Raw genomic sequence first — 9,934 nt, forward strand, 5'->3', positions numbered from 1 at the left:
CTTCTAATTTGGAGTGAGTTCCCTCAAATAAAATGAACAGAAAATCTAAAAAGTTAAAAAATTGAGATGATGAAGTTTTAATCATGAATGAATGAACAAATGATAGAAGAGAAAAAATATGGAGAATGAAAGAATGAACATATTGGTAATATACTTATATGCACATTTGACTGCCATTCTAATAGCTTCGTCCAATTCTATTTGGGGGAGAGAAGGAAAGTAAAAGACTTCTTCTAAAGTTGTTCCCAGCGATCTTGTGGGTTACTGGCCACAATGTTGGTCCAATACCCAGTCTCGAATACCACTAAAGTGTTCTTCTCAGTTGACCCATAGAAATACACCATCTTGTCAAGCTGTGATGCTCGGATGAAAAATTGCAACGGTATCACACTCACTTCAAATCGGACTCCACCGCCCAATGTTCCTTCAACTCTGCACCGGTTCCCCTGGCATACAAGTATGATATATTTGATCATTTTTCGGTATTCTTGACCAAATCTTCATTTCTAGGCTCCTAAATTAGTTCCTAAAAGATTAAGTCTATAGATCTTCATATATTAGATCATTTATTTGCATTGTAAACACTCAATTTATGAGCTTGGAAATCATGATACAGTTGAACAAGAGCCTATCGATGTTAATCAAGAAAGAAATAACATACGAAAAGTTCAAACATAGAACATGAGTCCATTTGGCCTAAAATGTAACAAGTGATTATCAATATCGAGGAAAGAAAGTATGCAATAAAAATTTGAACACATGATTGTTGAGAATTGTCGGGAGGAAGTCCCACGTTGCCTAATTTAGGGAATAATCATGGGTTTATAAGTAAAGAATATATCTCCATTGGTACGAGGCTTTTTGGAGAAACCCAAAGCAAATCCATGAGAGGTTATGCTCAAAGTGGACAATACCATATCATTGTAGAGAGTCGTGATTCCTAACATGGCATCGGAGTCATGTCCTTAACTTAGCCATGTTAATATTATCCTCAAATGTTGAACAAAGGGTGTACTTTGTTCGAGGACTCCAGGGAAGGAGTTGGGCCTCGATTAAGGGGAGGCTCTACTGTTGAGAATTGTCGAGAGGGAATCCCTACATGGGCTAATTTAGGGAATAATAAGGAATACATCTTCATTGGTACGTGACCTTTTGGGGCTTTATTGGTATGTGACCTTTTGGGAAAGCCCAAAGCAAAGACATGAGAGCTCATGCTCAAAGTGTACAATATCATATCATTGCGGAAAGTTGTAATTCCTAACATAGTATCAGAGTCATGCCCTTAGTTTAGCCATATCAATAGAATCCTCCGGTGTCGAACAAAGGGTGTACTTTGTTCTAGGACTCCAGGGAAGGAGTTGGGCCTCGATTAAGTGGAGGCTCTATAGTGTACTTTGTTCGAGGGGAGGATTGTTGAGGATTGTCGGGAGGGAGTCCCCACATGGGCTAATTTAGCGAATAATAAGGAATATATCTCTATTGGTACGGTACGTGGCCTTTTGGGAAGCCCAAAACAAAGCCATGAGAGCTTATGCTCAAAGTGTACAATATCATATCATTGTAGAAAGTCGTGATTCCTAATAGTGATCTCTCATATAATCGTTTCTTTTTATTCTTAAGAAAAGCCCATGAAAGGAATGGTTTCAATTCAGACACTTGAAAAGTATCCTCAACTACCAAGGGATAAATATAGTGTACCTCAACAGGAATCACAAAATCCATCTGTGCAGCATAGAATTTCACTTCTGAATCCTTTGCAGTAACCGAGACTGTTCCAGAAGACAAGCTTTCATAAACTTACAAGAAGGAAGATAAGCAAATAAACGTAAAACTCCATAAGGGGAGAAGAAATTGATTTACTTTTAGTACTGAAGGCAGATAATCTTGTTGCAACGTCTCTGAACCATTCTGCGTTAACGGCCACAAATAGTCCGCCGGCCATTGAGGCCACTTGAATATTTAGGGGAGGTCCCATCTGCATCGGAGAGCAATATTCCAAATGCCCAACGCCTGAAATCAATACCAACAATTACGACCTAGATTCAAGAAAGACGAAGAAACGGAAATCAACACAATCTTGTAATTGACAGGTTTAACCAAATCTAATCTAATCGAATCGGAACTTTAGGGCTTTTGTTTACAATCAATCCAATTCCTACACGAGATCCATTCCCAAGCACAATCGAAGAAAAACAAAACCCTAAAAATAAACGCGATTGAAATTTCCCCTGAATCTAAAAATTACAAACAAGAAATCGCAGATTCATCAAGAAAAAATAAAAGAATGAGAACCGTACATGTGGTGAAAACGAGATTAGAGAAGGTATGATCATCGGGCATGAAAATGGTCAAGAGGCGATCGTCGGTGCCGGTAATGAAGGTGGCTAGGAATAAACTGTCGATCTGAATACAGGAATGGAACTCTCGAGGGTGATTGGAGGACAAGAGGATGAAGAAAGGGTGAAATACCTCAAGGCGTGCGAAAATGAGAGAGGAGTTGTGGGAGCCGGCGACAGTGAAGGAGACGGTTGAACGGGAGAATCTGAAATCGGCGTGGTGTGAAATTTGGAGAAGTGGAAGAAGATTGTTCTTCAACACTTCCACCTCTGCAACCTGAATCGTAAGCATGGTGATACAGAGAGAGGGAAAATGGCGGGGAAGGAGAAAATTTATCAAAATTATCTTATTTATAATAAAATAAATTATAAAGATATGAAAAGAATAATAAATAAAAAAAATATTTTATAATAAAATATCAAATATAATATATATGGTATACAATTTAATTGATTGTTATTTTATTTTTAATAAATAATTATATATACATATTTAATAATTTTTATTAATGTAATTAGAGTGAACGACCGATATTAAGTCCAAGAATTTATATTTTTTATTTCGATCTGCCAAACGATTTAAGAAAGAATCTTCACCGTCGATTTAAAGGAATATCCTCTGTTTCTTAGAACACGTATATTAGTGGGGGCATGAAAAGAGGGGACCACTGATATCTACCTTGGTTGGCTTGACTTTTCTAGTCCTTAGTTTGTTATTTCCTTGGACTTGACAGGGAAAGCTCAAGTGAAATGACAACTTTGCCCCTTAGTCTTCCATACGTTTTGAAGGCTACTTTTGACTATTTATAGTGTTTGACTTTTCTAGATTCCAATCCTATCCCTTCTAAGTATTATTGAGAATGCAAAAATTGATGTCTTGTCAAAAATTAGTTTTATTTTTTAAATATTAAGTTTCGTATCGTAATTTTTTTAGTCCAAAATAAAATTAACCCATTAAACTTTTAATACTTAAGATCAATTAATAATATAATTTATTCAAAATAAAATAAATTAAGAGAATATTATCATAAGTTTATATAAATAAATAATTTTTTTTTAGTTCTCGTAATTATTTATGAATTAATTAAATTTAAATAATTAATTATTTATTTTTATGAAGTCAAATTACTAAAATAATTGTAACGCATTAAACTTTGATTTAATTTTCAATGCCTTAAATTTGAGGTGGTTGAGTTTATTTATTAGATAATTATTTTAATAAAATTATACAAATTTTAAATACAAATAATTAATATGATAATCGAATTGATATATTAAATATAATTAATTTATTTCACTACTCCCCACCTAAAATATATCTTTACAATTTATTGTCATCTTTCCTAGCCTTAAGGAGGCTCATTCTAAAAAATTTTTAAAAAAAATTAAAAAATTAAAAATATTAATAAATTTTTTTAAATACTTTTTAAAAAAAATTAAGAATATTACATTTTCAATATTAGGGCAAGAATATTTTAAAGCTTTTTTTTATTATTATTATTATTATTGGTACAGAATATAATTAAAACTCTTAAAATTCAAGCATATAAAATTTAAAAAATATAATTTATGGCATAAATAAATAAATAAATATACCATTTGCTTTTGTCATTTACCACTAAAGAAAAAAATAATAATAAAAAAAATAAAAAACTTTATTGTGGTTGAATTTTTATAAAAGGAAAGTAGAAGCATTTTAACGTGATTTTTTGGGTTTAAATCACAATTTAAATCCCACCCTTTTTGTTCTCTTCCGTTTCAACTCTCCCTTCTATTCATTTCAAACCATTTTTCTCTCTCCCTCTCTACAATTCTTAGTTTATACCAATGAAAACTCCGCCACAAATCTTCTGCTCAAGATCATGGCGTTCCTTCGACAACAACCATCCTACCTTCAGAACCACCGTGGTTCTTATCTTCTCCTTCCTCCTCCTCCTCGGCTTATTCGTGCGCATCGGATGGGTTAAACCGGTTTGTACTCAATTAAACTATGCTCTAACTTTGTTGATTTATTCGAATAATTCAAATATTTTTATACCTATTCTCTTCTAAATCTAACCAAAATGGACTTACTATTTTATTAAATTTTGTTATTATTATTATTATTATTGTTATTTCTGTCCGCAGCCCATATATTGGAGGGGGAAAGCGATGGCAGAGCACAGGTCAAATCTGTACCGTCCATCTAATGCCACTTGCCCACCGCACTTCCGTTGGATCCATGAAGATCTACGGCCATGGAGAAACAAGGGGATCACTAAGAAAATGGTGGAAGGGGCCCGCAAAACGGCCAATTTCAAGGTGATAATCGTGGACGGGCGGGTGTATGTGGAGAAATATAAAGGCTCAATCCAGACCAGAGATCTGTTCACCATGTGGGGGATTTTGCAACTTGCGAGATGGTACCCTGGGAAATTGCCAGATCTTGAACTCATGTTTGACTGTGATGATCGCCCAGTCGTCCGATCTAAAGACTTTAGTGGTCCATTGGCGGACCCACCTCCATTGTTCCGCTACTGCTCCGATGACTCCAGCTTGGATATTGTTTTCCCTGATTGGTCCTTCTGGGGTTGGTAATTATTTCTTTTTTCCACTAATCTTTTTTTTTTTTTTTTTTTTTNAAGGGCGGAGATAAACATAAAGCCATGGAGGAAGGTATTGGAGGACATAAAGGAAGGGAACAAAAGAACCAAATGGAAGGAGAGGGTGCCCTTTGCTTATTGGAAGGGTAACCCACATGTTGATCCCTCTAGGGGAGACCTTCTCAAATGCAATCTCACCCAACACCAAAATTGGGACACTCTTTTATATCCTCAGGTAATTTCCTATTTCTATTTTCATTTTATATAACCAATTTTATTTAAGTTATCCCCTGATTTTGTTCTAAGGATTGGGATAAAGAGTCAAAAGAAGGGTACAAACAATCAAATTTGGAAGATCAATGCACGCACAGGTACAAGATTTACATAGAAGGATGGGCGTGGTCGGTGAGTGAGAAGTACATAATGTCATGCGACTCAATGACGTTGTACGTGAAGCCAAGGTTCTTTGATTTCTTCATTAGGGGAATGCTTCCTTTGGAGCACTTTTGGCCTATTAATGATCGATCCAAATGTTCTTCTCTCAAATTTGCTGTCGAATGGGGTAACAATCATACAAATCAGGTATTCGAATGTAGAATTTTAATTTACGACCTAAATGGAAATGAGCTATATCAAAATTTAATTACAGGCACAAGCAATAGGAGAGGATGGGAGCAAGTACTTGCAAGAGAATGTTAAGATGGAATTAGTGTATGATTACATGTTCCACTTACTCAACGAATACAGCAAGCTTCTCAAATTTCGGCCGTCGGTTCCTGCCGGTGCGGTGGAGCTTAGGCCTGAGACGATGATCGCCGCCGCCAATGGGTTGCATAAGAAATTTATGGAAGATTCGTTGGAGAAGTCTCGGAGCAAGTTTGAGCCGTGCAATTTGGCGCCTAATGATCCAACGGTCCTGAGGGAGTTTGAAGACAAGAAATTAAATGCACTAAAGAAAGTTGAAATTTGGGAAAATGAGAGGAAGGGAAATTAAAATAAATAATATGTATTTACATTACTAGAGGTGAGGATGTAAATTGGATACTACTTATGACCATATATATACTATGGTTTTGAATTCGATACCATAGCATATAACACTGTAATTAGAAAATTATTCATCATCAGGCAGTATCATATATCGAGATAATTATTATGAAAAAACTATTCTACTGAATATGAAATCGACTCCAAAAAGTGTCAAAACTACTACATGGATTCAGGTTTTTTAACATAGGCAGACCCTGTGGATGTATTTTGAGAAGAATCACATACTTTCAACAATTTAGGATGGAACCATGTTTCGTAGGGGTATGCGTATCCATAGCTTTTGTCGATAAACAATTTAGAAGATAAACCCGCATGTTGTATTGTCTCACTCTAGAAAATCGTCGGGACTTGGATGCTCTTGAGTAAACTTTCGGTAATGTTCATTATGATGCAGTTTCTTCGCTTAACCAAGTCGTTTTGTTGTAGAGTGTACGATGTGGTGAGTTGACGCTTGATACCTTCCTCTCTGCAAAATTTTGAGAAATTCTAGGATAAGAACTCGTCACCTCGATCGATATGCAAGAATTTCAGCTTGTGATCCACCCGTTTTCATCCAAGTTTTTTGAACTTCTTGAATGCACATAATGTCTCTCTTTTTTCTCAAAGCATGTACACTCATTTCCAACGACTATAATCGTCGTTGCCATAAACCAACAAGTAACAGACCCATTCTCTTGGAGCGATAGTGACAATCATACCTAGTAAACTGTTGCCAAAAACAAACAAGTAGACGTAAAATAAGTCAGGACCGACAACCTAACTTACTAAGAAACAAAATTATTGAGGAAGAATAGTCTCAAAGACAAGTTTCCGATTATTATTATTTATTTATTTATTTCTACATACAAAAAGCTAATTATTTCTTCTTCCCGTGTTTTACCCTTCATATATATATATATATATATATATATATATATATAACATTTTTTTTTTTAAATATTAAAACATTTTTTCTTAAAAAAATAAAAAACTTTTGAAAATTATTATTTTTTATTTTCAAAATTTGAATTAGTTTACTTAAATAACAAACTTAATAGCCTAAACAAAACGCTAAAAATTAAATTATTTTTAAATAAGACATATATTAATTATTTTTATTTTCACGTGTAACAGAATTAGATTATCAATACTATATGAAGTTCATGCAACATTCTTACCAGTAAATAGATGATTTAAAGACGGACCGAGTCGCTTATTAAAAAGTTTAGAACTTTAACATTACAAAAGGAAAAAAAAAATATCTCCGTGTTAAGAGGGGCATGAAGAAAAGGACCATTGAAGTCAACGTTGGTAGACTGACTCTTATTATTATTTTTTTATTATTATTTTATTTTTTGGGTGGAAATCACAGTTTATTAATTTCTTAAGCTTGACAGGGAAATAAAAATGAAAATGACAATATTACCCCTGAATTGTCATACAATCTGTATTATCCACAACATGTCTTGAAGGCTAAATTCGACCATTTGCAGTGTTAAAAGACATTTCGAAATTCCTATCCTTAAGTATTATTGAGAATACCCAAATTAATATAACTTTCAAGCACTTCAATTCTAGAATTTTAATCCGTCATAAATACACGAAAATCATAAATATTTATTTTAAAATTCTCTCCATCATTATTTATAAGTACCAAAGACTAGCTTGAAGATTATTTAATACAAAGCCCAATAATTTAATTAAAAAAATAATTATCCAAAAATAAATATTGATGGTATCGATCCAAAAATAAGCCTGCTTTATAAAATAATTTATCCCCACTTGACATGTCCAGTATATAAATAAATAAATAAATAAATAAATAAATAAATAAATAAATAAATAAATAAATAAATAAATAAATAAACAAATAAAAAAATAAAAGCAGACTTTTGGGGGAGCCAATAGGGATTAATTGAGGGTATTTTAAAAAAAAAAGAATTTGTTAATGAAACAAAAGTATAGCCATCAAAACGTGATGTCGTCCCCTCATTACATTGCGAAATTTAAAGCCCCCATCCCATTCATTTCCTCTCTCTCTGTGTAAGCGATGAAGCGCTGTGTGGATAGATTCGTGCACCAAATCTTGTGCTGTGATTCCTATTCCTCCGACGCTCAACCCCCCAGATGGCGATGCTGCTCGCTCGCCCACAAGCCCACCTTCAAGACCCTCGCCTTCGTCTTCTGCGTCTTCCTCGTCGGCTTCTACCTCCGGCTGCAATGGATCAAAGCGGTATGTTCTAATCCTTCTGCCCTTTTCTTCATCGATATCAACGTTGCCTTTTCTTTCCACTTTTTTAATTAATTAATTTTTTATTAATTTAATATTTATTTGTTTGGCAGCCAACATACTGGTGGGAGAAAGGGATTGGAAATGAAGACTATAAGTCAAATTTGAGCGGCGTAAATCTATACCGTCCATCGGATGCTACGTGTCCGCCTTACTTCCGTTGGATTCATGAAGATCTACGGCATTGGAGAGAGACGGGTATTACAAGAGAAATGTTGGAGCGGGCCCGGAAAACGGCTCATTTCAGAGTAGTAATCCTGGACGGGCGGGTGTATGTTGAGAAATATATGAATGCATTTCAGACCAGAGATGTGTTCACATTATGGGGGATTTTGCAGCTTGTTAGATGGCATCCTGGGAAATTGCCGGATCTTGAACTCATGTTTAATTGTGATGATCTCCCAGTCGTCCGATTAAATGACTTTTGGGGTCAATGGTCGGTCCTACCTCCGCTCTTCGGTTATTGCTCCGATGAGTCCAGTTTGGATATTGCTTTTCCTGATTGGTCCTTTTGGGGATGGTAATTATTCTTTTTCCCACTTTATTTATTTATCTTTTATTTTTTAATTTGGTTAAACGAACCCTACTCGGAGTTAGTATTCCTCACTTATAAACCCATGATCATTCCCTAAATTAGCCGGGGTGGGACTTTCATCATCCAACACCTCTCTTTAATCGAAGCTCGACTCCTTTTCTTTTGGAGTTCTTTGTTCGATATTTGAGGATTTACCAATCTGTTGGCACGACTAAGTTTAGGGCATAACTCTTATACCATGTTAAACGAACACGACTTTCCACAATGGTATGATATTGTCCACTTTGAGCCTAAGCTCTCATGGTTTTGCTTTGGACTTCCCCAAAAGGCCTCGTACCAATGGAGTTAGTCCTCCTCACTTATAAACCCATGATCATTCCTTAAACTAGCCGAGGTGCGACTTCCATCATCCAACAAATTTCATAGATTATGAAATCTCGGAAAGGATATTTGATTTATGAATCCCACTTTTTCAAAAAATTAGAGTACGAGCGTTTCTTATTTGGTTGACGTGTGTTAAAAGGGTGGAACTAAACATAAAGCCATGGAGAAAGATATTGGAGGACATAAGAGAAGGGAACAAAAGAACAAAATGGGAGGACAGGGTGCCGTTTGCATACTGGAAAGGGAACCCAGAGGTGCACCGCTCCAGGAAAGACCTTCTCAAATGCAATCTCACACAGCACCACAACTGGGGCACTCTCGTGTATGCTCAGGTCACTCCCTCCCTCTTTTTTATTATTATTATTATTATTATTATTATTATTATTTACATTATCTATAAATAATTAAATGAAAGTTTAGGGTATAATTAAAATAATTTAAAATTTGAAATGAACTAAATTTGGATGTAAATTGTTATTGAAAAAATAATTTTGTTTGAAGGATTGGAGTAAAGAATCTAGACAAGGGTTCAAGCAATCAAAACTAGAAGACCAATGTACACACAGGTGGCTCATTCATTCTCTTTTCAAAAATAATTAATTAAATAATTAAATAAATTCTATTATACTTCAGCATCTTTTATTTTATTTTGTTCTTGATTAGGCCTTAATTTCATAAATCAAAACCATTTTTAATTCTTATATATATATATATTTTAAAATATTAATACAAATGCATGTTTTTTTTTTTTTTTTTATAATGAAATTAAGCATGTCAC

At 34.5% G+C, this 9,934-nt stretch overlaps 3 protein-coding genes across 3 annotated transcripts in view; 2 read left to right on the forward strand and 1 right to left on the reverse strand.

Moving 5' to 3' along the window:
* Positions 1 to 100: 100 nt before the first annotated feature.
* On the reverse strand, positions 101 to 2,652 carry LOC111778309. The gene is made up of 4 exons (XM_023658044.1): positions 2,298 to 2,652; positions 1,861 to 2,010; positions 1,699 to 1,769; positions 101 to 446 (listed from the first exon to the last, which is right to left on the reverse strand). Exons 1-4 carry the CDS (start codon positions 2,626 to 2,628, stop codon positions 234 to 236), a joined length of 765 nt encoding a protein of 254 aa, XP_023513812.1. The 5' UTR covers positions 2,629 to 2,652; the 3' UTR covers positions 101 to 233.
* A 1,422-nt stretch (positions 2,653 to 4,074) lies between these two features.
* Positions 4,075 to 5,999, forward strand: LOC111778320 (O-glucosyltransferase rumi homolog). The gene is made up of 5 exons (XM_023658063.1): positions 4,075 to 4,307; positions 4,464 to 4,909; positions 4,961 to 5,153; positions 5,225 to 5,500; positions 5,568 to 5,999. Exons 1-5 carry the CDS (start codon positions 4,164 to 4,166, stop codon positions 5,910 to 5,912), a joined length of 1,404 nt encoding a protein of 467 aa, XP_023513831.1. The 5' UTR covers positions 4,075 to 4,163; the 3' UTR covers positions 5,913 to 5,999.
* Positions 6,000 to 7,917: 1,918 nt separating this feature from the next.
* LOC111778254 (O-glucosyltransferase rumi homolog) overlaps positions 7,918 to 9,934 on the forward strand; it is a 3,971-nt gene continuing 1,954 nt past the window's right edge. The window contains exons 1-4 of the mRNA XM_023657962.1: positions 7,918 to 8,180; positions 8,291 to 8,757; positions 9,296 to 9,488; positions 9,658 to 9,722. Coding sequence (XP_023513730.1) covers positions 7,998 to 8,180; positions 8,291 to 8,757; positions 9,296 to 9,488; positions 9,658 to 9,722 — 908 coding nt within the window. The 5' untranslated portion in view covers positions 7,918 to 7,997. The remainder of the gene's footprint in view (positions 8,181 to 8,290; positions 8,758 to 9,295; positions 9,489 to 9,657; positions 9,723 to 9,934) is intronic.

This window comes from Cucurbita pepo, chromosome LG17 (assembly GCF_002806865.2).
Source record: "Cucurbita pepo subsp. pepo cultivar mu-cu-16 chromosome LG17, ASM280686v2, whole genome shotgun sequence".
Lineage (NCBI taxonomy): Eukaryota > Viridiplantae > Streptophyta > Magnoliopsida > Cucurbitales > Cucurbitaceae > Cucurbita > Cucurbita pepo.

What these genes read in the sequence shown, in the direction of transcription:
- LOC111778309 (XM_023658044.1), bottom strand. Translation starts at nt 2,628, where the DNA reads ATGCTTACGATTCAGGTTGCAGAGGTGGAAGTGTTGAAGAACAATCTT. An exon ending in ATCTGCCTTCAGTACTAAAA is followed by an intron (nt 1,770 to 1,860) that starts GTAAATCAATTT and finishes CTTCTGGAACAG; the next exon opens with TCTCGGTTACTGCAAAGGAT. An exon ending in ATTTTGTGATTCCTGTTGAG is followed by an intron (nt 447 to 1,698) that starts GTACACTATATT and finishes CTTGTATGCCAG; the next exon opens with GGGAACCGGTGCAGAGTTGA.
- LOC111778320 (XM_023658063.1), top strand. Translation starts at nt 4,164, where the DNA reads ATGAAAACTCCGCCACAAATCTTCTGCTCAAGATCATGGCGTTCCTTC. An exon ending in GCATCGGATGGGTTAAACCG is followed by an intron (nt 4,308 to 4,463) that starts GTTTGTACTCAA and finishes TTCTGTCCGCAG; the next exon opens with CCCATATATTGGAGGGGGAA. An exon ending in ACACTCTTTTATATCCTCAG is followed by an intron (nt 5,154 to 5,224) that starts GTAATTTCCTAT and finishes TTTTGTTCTAAG; the next exon opens with GATTGGGATAAAGAGTCAAA.